The 16,256-nt window shown below is 36.1% G+C and overlaps 2 protein-coding genes across 3 annotated transcripts in view; one reads left to right on the top strand and one right to left on the bottom strand.

Annotated features, from left to right (window-relative positions):
* LOC134804967 (E3 ubiquitin-protein ligase MYCBP2) overlaps positions 1–16,256 on the top strand; it is a 128,708-nt gene that overhangs the window by 44,769 nt on the left and 67,683 nt on the right. The window lies entirely within an intron of this gene.
* LOC134804969 (uncharacterized) lies at positions 381–7,861 on the bottom strand. 2 transcript variants are annotated; one of them, XM_063778262.1, is made up of 3 exons: positions 7,519–7,861; positions 1,880–2,067; positions 381–1,802 (listed from the first exon to the last, which is right to left on the bottom strand). In XM_063778262.1, exons 2-3 carry the CDS (start codon positions 2,024–2,026, stop codon positions 627–629), a joined length of 1,323 nt encoding a protein of 440 aa, XP_063634332.1. In that variant the 5' UTR covers positions 2,027–2,067; positions 7,519–7,861; the 3' UTR covers positions 381–626. The 2 variants fall into 2 exon arrangements, with proteins under 2 accessions (XP_063634332.1, XP_063634333.1); XM_063778263.1 differs by lacking the exon at positions 7,519–7,861 and adding an exon at positions 2,423–2,519.

Here is a 16,256-nt window from a genome sequence, read left to right as displayed (position 1 = left end):
TTACATACTTCAATACTGCCTTACCCCTCATATCATCAGCTCATATTAGCTTTAACCACCACGGCACTCACTACAGTTTGTATCACTACCTATGATAAGCTAAATGCGCACCTGGTAAAACTGCATGTAACATCTAGAATTAGGTAGGTATGAGAAAATGAAAGAAAATTAATAAAAGTTCTATACAAAATACAAAGTGTTATTAGTGACATTTTTAAATAAAACAAAAGACAAAAAACAAGGTTTTTCGCAATGCGTGAAAAAGTTTATAGCTTGGCACTTATATTGCTACTTCGCATATTTGTTTTGTAAAAAAAAAGAAGAATACACATGGTCTGGTAGCTTTTTATTGCATTCCACTTATCAAATTCTTAACACAAAAAAATATATAATGTAATTCGTTGGATAATACTTATAACTATTGGTATATATCCTAAATTGGCACAATGTTTACCTTACGCTTTGAGGTAGAGCGTTAACATGCTAAATTAGTAAATAAATAAATGTCGTCAGAATATGTTATCTATGCAAATTATTTGTTGAAATGTCCATTTATCATTAATCACTAGACTCACTAGAGTAGAGGAGCTAGCGGCAGATCAATTGACCTCAATACATGCTCCGGTTCACAAGTCGGTGGTGAGGAGTTCGGCTCGTTCCACTACTATATGGAACTCAGTTTCTCGATAAGTTTTTCCGTCTGGCATTACCATTTGCATTTTCTTCTTTTTATCATTTTCCTTTTTAACTATACAAAACGTAATAATCGCCGCGAGAAGTACAACTAAAATGACTCCCACCAGTATAAATATCCAGTATATTTGCTTATACGTTCCACATCGACTGTTTACGTAAGTCGGTATCGAGGTAAAATGTTCTTCCAGGGAATACCAGCAGGATAGCGTACCTCCTTGTTCTCGCAGCACGGCACCCCATTCTTTTTGTAATTCACAGCTACAAGTTGTATTCAAGTTGAGGCCATCGATACGCAAGGTCAGAGATGTCTGATTGTATGTCAGCGAAGACGGCGTCAACTCAGTAAACGTATTGTTGTCAATAAGCAATTCTTGTAGACCCATAACTGAAACGATGTCTATGTCAGCGGTGAACCCAAAAAAAGCGCCCTTACGGAGGGTCCTTACGCTATTATTTCTAAAAGTAATGGGTCCCCTGGTATTCATATGAAAACTATCCCCTTCTAAAGTATCAATAATGTTATTTTCTATAATGACTTTCTTTGGTGAATTTACAATAAATGTTAAACTATAAACATATCTTATGCTTACGCCGTCTATTCTAAAAAGATCGATCACTTCTACGTCCGACATAAATCTGCTCGGTAAGGTGCCAATAGAGCCTCCACGAAGTAGAAAATTGACTGTACTGAATTTTTTGAAAGCTTGAGTTTCAATATTTTCGTATAAGTTATCTATTAATTGAATACTTTTTACACCGGTGAGACTAGAAAACGCGTACGGCTTGATCACATTTATTTTACTCTTACTAATTATTATATCATTCACTCTTCCTTGTATGGCATGCGAAGATATTTCGTTAATGGTACTGTTATGTATAAAAATCCGGATTCCGGGGTTCATATCACTTTCACTTGAAAATGGCGACCACGCTAACGCTCTGTCGTGAATGTACACATGACGCACGTTTCGAAGCTCAATGTTTCGAAGCTGGATGAGATTACGTGCCATGTCCGGCAGGAAGTAAACGCGGGCACATCCCTCGATGATGATTCCAGTCGTTGTAGACGGGACCCTGTAGGCTCCGTCCGGTCGCAATGTTACCTCCTGGTATACAAAAAAGCCTTTAAAAGGTGTAACGTTTTTAAGAAAGCCAAGCGATTAGGTACTAATATGAAACTTACATCGTAGTCCCTGGTACAGTTGCATATAACTCTAGTGAAGGCATCACATCGGCAAGACTCGTCTTCGCAGGCGGTGGGCGTGGCGACCTGAGCGAGGCTGCGCGCCGCCAGAACCGCCAGGATTAACCACAACGTCGCCCAACGCATGCTCCTTGTTTCACGTCACCATCTCACACCTCATCCATCCCCTGAAAACCACAATACGCCTGTTGTTATTTTATCATCATAAAGGGGAAATATCTAACCCGGCTACAGTTCAAACAAAGTTCAACCTTTTATTTCTTATCCCAGTATGTTAAAATCGAGCCCAAGATAGAGTATGTGCGGAAAAAGAAGAGTCGTAGAATGTATGTGCTCCCTTACATTGCACGACTCTTCTCTTTCCGCACAGACTAGGTAGGACCATTGTAAAGGCGTCAAATGCGACAATAAAAGTAGACCTATCAAAGGACTTGTGAATTGGATGATACATCACCACGAAATATGTATATTACAATTATGAGTATCTGGCATAATCAATAGCTAGGTATAATAAAGACTTACACTATTATTGCAATATTTGCAATACTAGTAGATTGTAGGTAGGTATCACGTTGTTTAAAGTAATGTGTTCGTTTTTGTTATTAAAGAGATGACTTCATGAGCGATTCAAGTCGAACTGAGTCACGTATAGCATCGTTATCGCAGTGGCGTTATCAGATATGCACACTCACCTACACGCTGGTCTGATTTTTATACATATAGGTATCGAGCCACAAAGGCTAGTCAAGGTGTACAGTTAGCAATTTGAGATAAGCACTAAGATAGTATGCAGTATGCTGCCATACCGATACTTCAGACAGATTTTTGTTTACTTCATATGCACGTTCAGTTCATTCTTAATACTCTTAGATAGTTAAGCTGCTTAAACATTGTTAATTTGTTCCCGAAATAATACACTATTTATTCGTCTGGAATTAGGTTAATTAAGTAGGTTGGTATTCCACCTGTCCAATTTCTTGGTGTAACGTGTTTTGCGTTTCACATTTTGTTTAATGAGAGAGTGCGACGCAATGCACATTGGACAAAGAAATTGGACAGGTGCGATACACCCTTAGGTAGGTAAATGATTTTCCAGGTTTGAAAATGAAATAAACAATTACAAAACTGAAGTTGAAAATGCCGGAAATCATTCTAGTGAAATACAAAGCAATTCAACCACTGCCATTCGCAATACAATTAGAAATGAATGTTAGAAAAGGCAATAAAAATAAAGCTATTGTTCTGAGGCAGGCTTTGTAAACTTTGTAAAATCTTGCGGATTGCCATGAACTGGAACGAATCTTATTCATTTTCATCACACTCGCTCAGTAAATGTGGAATTGCACGCAGGTTTAGCGGGAGTTATAGAAAAAGCGTTTTCCCTAGGGAGTTATGAAGTTTCTAGTGCCATAATTAACAGTTTTTTGTCTTTATACTTATTTTTTTAATCGCTAGTGTGATGAAAAACATTGTGTGTAACTCGGGGCGTAATAATATTGCAAACTCGAGTCTATAAATCGCTCCGGCAAGCCGTCGCGATTTAATTTACTCTCGTTTGCAATATTTAACTTACGCCCCATGTTGCCCAATGTACTATTTTGCTCTCTGAATAACAAGTCCCTTAGGATTTATATGGTTTCAATTACGGCTTCGACTACCATGATTGGTTTCAACTGGTATTCTTGTGTTTTGGTCTTGACAAAATACTTTTATTACCAACATTGCTTTCATTACATTGATACGTCCGATACTACACCTTTTACAACTTATTTATGCATACATAAATAAAGTAACATAGATTTGTATTATGATCTATTCCTAGAGATAAAAGTTATATACCTACATGACTGTAATTTCAATAAAATAGAGTTTGAGTTACTCGCACGTCATCCTATCAATCATATGTTTTTATTTTAAGGTAAACAAATGTAGTTTGACGCGACCGGTTCCAGGTAAGTCCAGAAATTCTTTAAGATTCCAGTTCCAGTTGTCTCTATTTCTCGGAAAAATCTTTCTGCAATTACTTACTACTTTTTTTATCCAACACTAATAATTAGAGAAAGGTCTGTTTTTCTTGTACCTTCTAATAAATTCTTCATTATTAAAACGCTTATGCAAGTAATGATTCTTCAGTAAGTTTTAAACGCTTACTGTGAACACGGGTCTTCGAAATCGCAGAGATGCGATTCGGAGAATAATTGAATCCTCTGGCATAGATCAAAAACTGAAATGTCGCGAGCGTGGCGTTCACATCAATTTAACACACCAATCGATCGATGCGAATGACGCTGGATAATTTTGTACTGACCGAGCAATGAACACGAGGTGTACCAAAGGCCATAGTCGGTTTTCCATAGTAAGTTGGCCCTTTAGTCAATTTGATTCGGGTTTTTTTTGTGAGTACCTCTTATGGTGAAGGATATTTTTGCTGAGTATCAACATCCTACTGGTGACAGTTTTTGACTTATGATTTTACTAATTTTTTTTCTTTAATGTATTGTTTTTCGGGATGTATTCAAGCGATTGGCTTCAATTTTTTAAATAGTGTCTTTATTTAGGTATGCATCGATACTCAAAAAACGAATACCAGTTGTCATATAAAAAAAAAGGAAAAAAAAGTAAAACAAAAATAAAACATTTTTTTTATGTCGTGGTGAAGTAGTGACACCTCTAATTTTTTTTTCTAGTTGTAGGCCTGACATTGGCCTACTACTTGCCTAAATATCAAAATTTTCCAAACGGTACTTCCTGTCAAAAATTAGCAATGTGTGTGGTCAAGTTCTGTTCTCAATCGGTGTTTTTCAATGTAGTATACAAACTCTTCGATTCTGTTTGCGATTTCTTATCAGGTTGTGAGTAAAATGCCAATGACAACTTAATGTTTGTTAAGAGGTACTCACAAAAAAAAAAACCCGAATCAAATTGACTTAAGGGCCAACTTACTATGGAAAACCGACTATGGCCTTTGGCTATGGACGTTAGAACACTGGAAAGTTGCCATGGAAACTGTTAACATCCGTGGGGGAGGATGATTCTTTATCGATGTGGGCTGTGTTAGTGTGCTTTATATGTCATTATCATTATATTTTTATGAGTTTAGTCTCTTGTCGGTGGAGCGATTTCTATGTATGCGGTACTCTGCCTTCTCCTTGACAGCCTGATACGACACGACCTTGAGTTTTTCCTGTACTTGATCTATCTCTCCGTCTCCGCTTCTTTGCTTTAACTCTCCTTTCAATGATGTACTTTATGTATTGTACCATTTGTACCTATTTACCGTCTAATTACCTACTATGTCTTATTACAATAACGGCGAAAAAAATAATGGTATCTGAAACTTACAGTTGTCATATAGGGTTTACTCGGGTAATTCCGAATGTCGAAAACTGTCGGATAATTCCGAAAAGAGAATTTTATTATGATGGAATTAAGGGTGATTTTCATCTGAATTTCGGAATTATCCGACATTCGGTATTACCCGAATACACCTTACCTACCCGTCCTTAAGATACGTACAATTATAAGTATTATAACAGAGTACACGCATGACGTGATGAATGTACTGTTCAGTTCATAAATATGTACACATTTCTTTTCCTTAATCCATTGCAATAAGGTGAAAAATTGTATACATATTTATGAACTCGACTGAAATGTCCATGTGAAATGTGTAATTCAAGAGGTTAAATGTTGAACTTTGTTTCTGCATTAAAGCAGGTGTCCAGTGGCAGGTTGACCTCTTGTGACCCATTTAATCTATGGTGTAGGTTGCAAATTACCGGATCCTATTGTCGTAAGCAGAGTATTACGCGTTACTTCAATTTAGATAGAGGGTCATCACTGAGCGAGTGATAATAAAGTTAAGAACGCTTACTCTAATTATATTTAATTATATTTAATAGACAATTTCACCTTCTTACTTGTGATTAACCTTTTTACCACAGTTTGATTGAGTGGATCCTAAAGTTTCATCACTGAACGGTCGAATCATCGATATAAATAAATTATTTTAACATTGAACGTAATTTTATTGGTTGACGTCTATAGTTTAGTAATGCTGGAGTCGGTGATTATAATAGGTAACTTTCAATTTAGCAGCGTTTACAGTAGGCATTAGTGAGACAGTGGGTATAATGCTAATAGCATGGTCATATTCCTATGCTCGCTGAAATTTAAGAGAGCACATATTACTTTATTAGAGTTGGTTCAATCTTAAAGTGCACATAACGCTTATCCGACGTTTTTACGTTTACCTGACTCAGACAATATAAATGTACTAAGCACATACGTAACGTAACGAATGACAAAACCAATGAGTAATATAGGAAGAGCTTTAACTCACCACGAAATAAATCAATCTTGCTACTTTATTTTCAACATAGTTCCTTACAGTCAGTTAATTTTTGGCACCATTTGACTCAGTTCATCAGCTATACCTACAATAAAAAGCCTTGAAAAGTGTAAAAACTAGTAGCAGTATAATTAATTAATTCGGCTAAATGGCGTGTTGCTCCTTCCAGAAATCTTTGTACGATATGCATGAATCTCCGTTATCTGGAACATTAGCAGCACTTTGGTGCTTGATCGTATGACGTATGCGTACTACTAACATCAACAACATAAAGAACCACTAGTAGACCTAATCTCGTTGCAATAAGATCTACGAATGGTCATTTAGTTGTGTGGACGGTGGTACCGGACCGTGTTATTGAATTAACTCATAACTGTCGGCTTCCCGATTCAGTCTTCATTGTAAGTATATACTTAAACGCTCATATATTTTCTCTTCTTTATTCTGGTATATGTTCATTTGCATATTTACCCATGTATGTATATTATGGTATTGTGTACTAACATACTTATAATGTCTTGTGTTATGATCTTATTTGTTAAACTAGTAAAATACCCTGCACCAATTCTATTTAGCCCATAAATGCCAATTGTACTCAAAATAGTTAAATTAGTAAAAAAACGAGAGCACCTCATTACATGTACATGCATTTGGTCATTATTATTTTATTTATAATGCTGAAAGGCGGTTAAGTGACGGTTCTTAAAAGTGGACTCAACGAATTCTTTGTTTATATACTTGGGTACTATTAGTTAGAGTACCTACTTTGCTTTGTCAAAGGTGCTTACTATGCTGACTGCTATATTTATTTAGTTAATTATGAAATAGCTGTGACAAACAATTGTATTATTTTATTAGCTGAGTTTGCGGCTCCGCCCGCGTGTGATTCTGTCTGTGCCATTTCGCCTCCCTCACCTTTGGGGGTGAATAAAAAAACCTTTGTGGGCTTAAACTTCAAGTATTAGGTATGCAATATTTCATCACAATCCGTTCAGTAATTTTGCCGTGAAATGGTACCTAATAGACACAGATACTTTCGCGTTTATTGCTCTTAATGCTTTCTAGGTACGTAATCACAACAGGTAATGTCTAAATGTACCAAATATAATTCCTATAATACCTGAACCCTATATTCCCTGAACTAATACATTGTTGCAGATATTGTTTACTTTCAACTTTATTGATACTAGCCTAAACAAAAGCTTTCGGACATTCATAAATAATTATTGTTTTATGTTTCAGACTAAAGGTATTTTATGGTACTTACCATATCAAATGTAATTCCTCAGTTAACTCAATATTACACCTGGAACATAAACTTCAAATATGTCAATAAAAGTTCCGCGCAAGTCACGATGCACTATTAGATTTGCCAAGTCGTTTAAGTTGTGTCCTTACGGCGTCTTTGATGCACTATTAGATTGTTCAAGAGTATTGTTTTGCCGGTAAATAGCGTAGTAAATGTGGATGATGACGGAGGAAGGACGGTAACAATTCATACGTCGAGTGGTTTCGATTCCCGCGCATGCGACTGGCGCGGCCGGCAGCGCCTCGCGCCGCGCTCGGTGCGCGCGACCTTCAAACGCGCCGACTCTACCTCTACCGCTTCACTATGCTAACACAAGGAGCCGTTCGCGGCGTAAAGGTTTCGTGACATTAGCCTATCCAATATAGAAATTATAGTTGCAGAAACTATAAACTAGTTATGGTGTAACATATACATAGTTATACTTAATATACCAGTGAATTCGCGCTTAGTGAATTCTCACAGCTTTTATTATAGCGTGACCATCTATCAAGATGTTAAAGGCCTCATGTTTAACTCTCTTATTTATAAACGACATGAGCTCATGCACATAAACTAAAATACGTTAAAATGTTGTTAATATTGCATAGTTACTTAATGAGAGACTAAGGGTTAGAGACTAATTACGTATTATATATTGGCCACAGAAGAACTGAGCGTTACCTGCCTGATCAGGGGTAGCCGATGGTGATGATTTGTATTGTACGCTACCCTTTGATACTGTCTTTTGTCCTGCCGATGTTTACAAGGTGCAATCGCTGTTGCAGATGGTTTACCTTTATTTTACCGTCAATTTTTCTGCAGATTTTCGTTTCACAGAAAATTCTTCAAGTAATTTCAAATCGCAAAATAATCTCTACATAGAATATTTACTTCAAATAATTTTAGTTCGGATTAGTTATGTTTCACCAAAAAATTAAAATATTAGTTTTGTTTCAAGAACAATTTGTTCATGTTATTTCATTTCACAGAATCATCGTTCTGTAGGAAGTCACTTCCTCACTTCTTATAAATACGGTTCACCAAAATTTAATATACAGAATAGTCATTTAGTCGAATTTTATTTATTTAGTCGTTGATTTAAAGCAATCTGCTTCTCTGGAAGGAATTCGTTTTTAGGGGTTGCCGTTCTAACCTAACCCACTTTTCTGGCAACAGTTCGTTTTCTTGGGGGTCGCAGTTCTAACCTAACCTAACCCACTTTTCTGGCAACATTTCGTTTTTTTAGGGGTCGCAGTTCTAACCTAACCTAACCCAATTTTGATGGATAAAGTTCGTTTTTATGGGGGTCGCAGTTCTAACCTAACCTAACCCTCCTAACCTTACCTCAATTTTATTGTACACTAAGCTCTTAGTTATTAAGCATTTAATAAACTTTATGTATGCGTCAGTGTAACAGTTACTGGTAAACCAATAAAATAAAATAAAATAAAATAAATAAAATAACCCACTTTTCTGGCAACAGTTCTTTTTCTTGGGGGTCGCAGTTCTAACCTAACCTAACCCACTTTTCTGGCAACCATTCGTTTTCTTGGAGGTCGCAGTTCTAACCTAACCTAACCCACTTTTCCAGCAAGGGTTCGTTTTCTTAGAAGTTGCAGCTCTAAAGTAACCTAAACTCCTTTTTTAGCAATTTCAATGAATACTCCGAGTATGTGAAAGGTAATTTTGTAAAATAATAATTGTTAAAATTAATATTCTGTGAACTGTAGTGTCGCACAAATAATATTCAATGAATAATAATTCTACAGTCAGTCTTTTACTTTATTTAAAAATCTTTGAATAAATATTCTGAATTTTAATCATGTTACAAAATATGTTTCTTTGAAATGAATAATCGAAGAAACAGAATTAATTGTAACAAAAATGTGCGATTCGATTATTCTATGAATAATTTTCTGTATAACAAAATTCTGCAAAAAATTTGGCGATAAAATAAGGGTACACCGTTGCAGATTTTACCGGATTCGATAACCAAATGTTATGATATGAGTCGTGTAAAAACAACTTAGGATGCAGTTATTCTTATCTCTGACCTCTGTTTTTTACCTTTGTTATTGTCATGACATAATAATAAGTTATGCCATAATAATAAAAAAAAACAACGGGTTGCACTACGGGAGTGCCGGCAGAAGTGAAAACTCAACGACATTGTAACTCAAAATATTAATAACAGCGCCATCTAGTGCAAAATGTCTGCAGCACTATGTATAATTGAGGTTAACGCCATCTAGTCCTATCTACTTGAAACCCCTAAGCACATCACTGTGAGTACTACAGTTATATCAAATACATATGTAACTTCGTACAAGACGAATAAAGTCTAAGGAAAAAACGTGCCTCGGAATTCAAGTAAAAGTCATTCTCGAATAGATGCCGTACACACCTTTAGCCTATTCTCGGCTAGATGGCGTGATGACACCGTTTCATATTTAACAATTTTAACACATAGATATCAGTGAATGAACATGGATCAAAATGATATAAAAAAAAAATCATTTATCCATATATATACATTTTTTGATAACTTTATACGTTTTAATTTTGAGTTTTAGTCGTGTGTCGATAGATGGCAGTAAATTTACAGTGACTACAAAATTTACAATGACAGGACCCCTCTATACTATCTATTCTTTTTGGTTATATTAATACCAGTTTGAGGGAAACTCACTAGATGGCATTTAAATAAAAAAACAATGACATTGTCCGTCACACATGACGTCACGCAAGCGCCCTGCGCCGCCTAAACGAAACAGCAGGCTCAGGCATACATTTTCGCCGCGCGGTAGAAAGGGAGGGTTACGCCTTATGCTGTCTCGAGTTCGAGTTTAACATTTTTTCCCCACCACAAAGAGTGCACAGCGCCGCTAAAGAAGTTTTCACTTCAAAAAAGTTATGCCAAAGGTTATCATTATCAGTGTTATCTGAGGAGTAGATAACTTTTAGTGACTTCATTGTTCATTTAAATAACGATATTTTTTCATGAAAACGATTTATATGGTTTATCGTTTTAGCTCTATAAATTATTTACGATTTAAGATAACAAAATATTATCGAATATCGGCATACTTTTAGGGTTCCGTAACCTAAGTGTGACAATCGGACGTTTAACTTCTTCTTAGAGCTCCGTATAAATCTTTGTTGACGTAGCTCTTATGGGATCATTTCGGTCTTGCAAGCCGGCGTTTTTCCCAGAGACTGTATGAGGTAGTTACATAGAGAATTTGGAACACTTACAGCAATTACCACCACTAACACTGAATATCTAAATCATAACCGCTTATTTTATTATTATAAGAGATGGAGCAAAAAAAAGAATTCCTTACAATTTTTTAATAGGTCCTGACATTGATAATATTAATTATAGCTGCAACAGAAATACATCATCTGTAAAATGTCAAATGTCTAGCTCTATCAGCCTAGTAACAGTAACAGACAGACAGACGGACAGACAGACGGACGGACAGCGGAGTCTTAGTAATAGGGTACCGTTTTTACCCTTTGGGCACGGAACCCTAAAAACGAAGAAAATAAAATCAAAATAATGGGCATAGCAGTGGTTAATATATACACGGATACCTACATCGAATTATATAAACATATTTTCTATAAAGTAAATATCCAGAGAAAAAAAATTGCGGTCTGCGGTCGTCCCCTTTCCTCTTAATTATATGCAGTAATGCAGCATTAATCGTATATCCATGTTTGAATCGATACATCATTGAGGCTATCCTTTATTATTGTGGCTCTGCCCTCGATGGTGAAGCTGCCTGGCAAGACAGTCTAGTTAAACCAACTATCTTCAAGCTTCAGTCATAGTTGTTATAGGTAAACTAAGTACCTACTACGTTTTAAGTTAAAATCTCAAACTGTTTCAAACATCCCAGGTAAGTATCAGTCACGGTGAGTCTGCGTAGTCACAGATCTTAAAATACATAAATATTTATTATTTGTATCCTCAGACGGTCCTAGTTTAATCTCAATCGACGCCGAGTGCATAGTTGTGTTGCGTTTATGAGTGCACCGGACGTTGTATTTTTGACTTCGCTCTATCCGAGGTGCGGTTAGCCACTTCAGTGACCGAATCCAAAATCTGTAGCTATATTTGATCCTACGTAAATGTGTAAACGTATTTAGCCTTCACCGAGTTTGTATCATGATGTGCTCTGTCATAATCATAATAACTACAAGGTTTGCGCAATTGTTTACTTAATCATACAATATTGACATTTAATCCAATGACGTTTTTATTCGCGAACATATAAAGTAATACTTATTTCACTGATCATTAACAATTTCCATGATTTTACATCTATTAGGTCACTAAAATAAATATTCCTTTTTCATTATTTTGAAGGTCGCCGGTCCGAAATCTGGCTCGTACCAGTGAGTTTATTTGGGTTATTCCCACTAGTTACCTCCAAGTTCTTACCTGTGGTAACTACTGGGAATTTTTTTCCCACCTTTTACCACTGGTAACTACTGGAAAAAAAAAATCCCACTAGTTACCACCAACTCGGCAAAATATTGTTAGAATTCAATACTAATAAAATGGTAAGTCATGTAAGTCATTTAATAAGAACAACTCAAAGGATATTCAGGAACTAAACAATTGTTTAGCAATTACAAGGCATAGTACCGATATTATTCATACTTATATTGCGATAAACCATTCAAGGTTGTAACCTATCAAATATGCATAAGGTATTACCATAACTCTTATTTCATAAATTTTGATGGTCCTGCATTGTTTCTTACTTTACCGTGATAAATATTAAGAAAACTTAAAAACATCTATACCAAATTTAATTGCAAGATCACATTCACATTCCCAACTCTACCAGGTTTTATAGCAGTTCGCATTCGCACGCCATCGCCATCAGAATCAGATAAAGTACATAATTATTATTTTTCTTTTTTTCTGATTTTTGCTCTTAGCCTGACGCCCTCTTGCTCCTTCGTCGTACTCAATTTAAGGTTGTTTTATGTGATTTTAATTACACGTTCTTCCAATAAACATATTTTCCAAAAGAACCAAAAGAATAAAAGTTAAATACAAAAAAAGAAGTGTACGAATAGTACCTGATGCCCCTCTGGTAGAGTGTTATTTATTACCATCCCGCTAGCGTGGGTGTTTAAGCAATCGAGCCAACCTGCTTAACATGACCGAGCGATGTACTACCCGAGCGTAATTGGAATGCGAGCCTATGCTGGTTAGTCCGAGCAGTCAGCCCATCAGAAGCGCGCCCTAAGCGGTTTTAATAACCATGCCCTTATGTAGCCTGACTACAAAGTATGAATACCTACATATTCCAGCTCTGCGTCGTGTTATAATAGAATAGAACGAAATTAAGTACCTGTAAATAATAAAACGAAATCAGTTCTGTCGGTTTATGACTGATTTGTTTGTTCGTTTGTATAAATATGTAATTCAATTTACAGTTAATAATAATACGATAAATTTAATCCGGATAATAAATTAATTTCGACTTAACTAGAATGAGACTATTCTATTTTAGTTTTTACACTTAAACCGGTAAAACTGTTTTAATATTTTTGATCACTTTTAAAGCAGTTTACTGAATCACTAACTGACACATAATTATTTATTACAGCACGCTATATTTATACTATACTATTTATACTGTTTTTATTAGTATTGAATTCTAACAATATTTTGGTGGGAAAAAAAATTCCCACCTTTTACCAGTGGTAACTACTGGGAATAAAATTCCCAGTAGTTACCACCAAGCCGAGTTGGTGGTAACTAGTGGGAATTTTTTTTCCCAGTAGTTACCAGTGGTAAAAGGTGGGAAAAAAATTCCCAGTAGTTACCACTGGTAAGAACTTGGTGGTAACTAGTGGGAATAACCCGTTTATTTTCACGTATGTTCGAAATATAATTGGATATTTTACGGTGAAGTGAAACGTTAGGAAATCGGAGTACAAATTAGGTCTAGTACGAGTATTCTCTCTGGTTTGAAACTGTTGGAGGAATACATGCATGGATTCGCTTGTTGTTTATCTCTTTCCGAGTTGTTGTATTAATTGTATTTTCTGTAAGTAAGTGTGCAATAAAGAGTATTCGTATTGTATTGTATTCGCTTTCGTTAAAACTAGTGTTTATTCTTGGGATTAGGTTGCCGAGTTGACCCAGGCTCTCACTGACATGTCATGCGATAAATAATATATACGAGGGGTGATCCAAAAGTAATGATAACTGAATACTTATTGAATCGGATTAAAATAAATAGGTATGCCGTTACTGGCCATAAAGACTCCTTAGTAAAAAAAAAAATAAAAAAAAAAAAAATATGTATCTGTCAGAGAGTTGCAGCTGTTTTTTCACGAGCAGTCGGAACAATGACGCAAAAATGGAGAAAACTGAGGTGAGAGCGGTTATTAAATACTTCTGTTTGAAAAAAATGTGTACTAAAGATATATACGCTGAATTAGTGGGAACACTGGGCGAGTCCGCTCCGCCGTATTCCACAGTGGCACGGTGGTCAAAGGAGTTTAACTTGGGAAGAACATCCACTCAAGATGAACGTCGCGAAGGCCGTCCATCTGTCGCCATTACTGGAGAAAACGTCAAAAAAATTCATGATCTCGTTTTAACAGATAGAAGGATGACTATTAGGCATCTAGTTGAGCTCACAGGCATCTCGTATGGCAGCATTCAAAGAATCTTAACTGATGAACTACACATGAAAAAAGTCTCCGCTCGTTGGGTGCCTAGAATGTTAACGGCTGAACAAAAGAAGATACGATGTGAGATTTCGAAGTCTAATCTTGACAAATATCAAACTGATCCCGAAACATTTTTGCGTCGGTTTGTAACCATGGACGAGTCTTGGATCCACCATTTCGATCCTGAGACCAAACAGCAATCCATGACCTGGAAGCGAGCTTCTTCACCTACAGCGAAGAAATTCAAGGTAGCAAGCTCCGCTGGTAAGGTCATGGCTTCAGTGTTTTGGGATGCTGAGGGAGTCATAATGATCGAATACCTGGAAAAGGGAACCACTATTACGGGCTCCTACTACGCTGACCAAATACGCAGATTGAGAGAGGCAATCAAAGAAAAGCGGCGGGGTAAACTTCGAGCTGGCATCCTGTTCCACCAGGACAACGCACCACCCCACAAGGCCGGCGTTGCGATGGCTGCCATCCGTGATTCAGGGTTCGAATTACTGGAACACCCCCCATATTCGCCAGACCTAGCCCCCAGCGACTTTTATCTTTTTCCACGGCTGAAGGAAGATCTTAGAGGCAACAAATTTTTGAATGATGGCGAGGTAATGGCCGCTGTGGAGGCATTTTTGGAGGGTCAAGAAAAAGATTATTTTTTTTAATGGAATTCGTGGTCTGGAGAAACGATGGTCTAAGTGTGTAGACTTGGAAGGAGATTACGTAGAAAAATAAATTATTTTATTTAACATTTTATGTGTCTTTCATACTGATTATCATTACTTTTGGATCACCCCTCGTATATGCATTTGTGATTTTCTAAAAGTTATGATTGTTATGAATTATGAAGGAACAAAAAAAATATACCGGTTTGAAAAGTCCTCTAAAGCTAAAAGGATTCTCGATGCAATCGACGCACGTCGTTTGAATTCCGACATTACTGCCGATAGCGCATGTTTGTCCCCTTTACGTCCCGAGTTATCAATAAACAATAGTGGAGTGCTGGTATTATTACTTAGTAGAGTATATACAGCTAGGTTTGAGCCGATAGCTATAATACTTACATTGCCGTGCAATAACAGAATCAATAGGCGACCTTTTTTTCTCCAAATGTTTGTCGTAGATACCAGTAAGAGTTATAACAGCAGTATTTATTTAATTACGTGATAAAAATATTATATAAAGTAACAACACTTATCATAACAGACGGAATTTTCATCCTTTTTAATCATTAATCACTACATCTTAATAATGTCCCCCGCCGCGTCTGTGTGTCCGTATGTTCGTGATGAACTCCAAAACTACTAAACGGATTTTCATGTGGTTTTTGCCTATCAATAGAGTGATTCTTGAGGAAGGTTTAGGTGTATAATTTGTTAAGGTTTTGTGTAACCCGTGCCAAGCCGAGGCGGAGGCTAGCTACTTGATGAAAGCGGCTATGATATGTCCTAAGTCCAAATATCATAGATGAAAATATTTATGTATATTCAAATTCCTAAAACTTTTTTTTAGTTTTATTAAAGTTTTATAAAATAATAATCACACCTGCACATTCAACATTTATTTCATAATAACATCCATAATATTATTTAAGCTCCATATATTTCACAAAATTCACAGTAATTATTCTAATGATTATTATAATGTGGAAGTAGGCGTGTTTGGCGTTTTCTAAATTACATCGAATATACATGACGTGTGTCGTAATAAGTAATAGGTAATATTTGTATTTTACATATATATTTTGGTCTAATTATTATATTATATAAATTTTATCGAGAGTATATACTCGTTGTATAATAGTAATATTATTTAACTTAAGTGAATCCGCACAGGTCAATTCTCATTCAATGTTTTTGCAGATCGGTGGCGCATATGCAAAATATAGTAGTTTGTGTTACAAGGGATCAAAATGATATATTTCCGTTAAGGGCGTACATTGAATCCTGAGGGATTCAAGTGTTAACGCCCAAGACGAAATAATTTTGATACCGAGTGACACATACTGC

This window comes from Cydia splendana, chromosome Z (assembly GCF_910591565.1).
Source record: "Cydia splendana chromosome Z, ilCydSple1.2, whole genome shotgun sequence".
Classification (NCBI taxonomy): Eukaryota; Metazoa; Arthropoda; class Insecta; order Lepidoptera; family Tortricidae; genus Cydia; species Cydia splendana.
This window is presented reverse-complemented; position numbering and strand designations above follow the sequence as displayed.

Coding starts and splice junctions, on each gene's coding strand:
- LOC134804969 (XM_063778262.1), bottom strand. CDS start 2,026: ATGCGTTGGGCGACGTTGTGGTTAATCCTGGCGGTTCTGGCGGCGCGC. Junction 1,803..1,879: donor ACTGTACCAGGGACTACGAT/GTAAGTTTCATA, acceptor TTTGTATACCAG/GAGGTAACATTGCGACCGGA.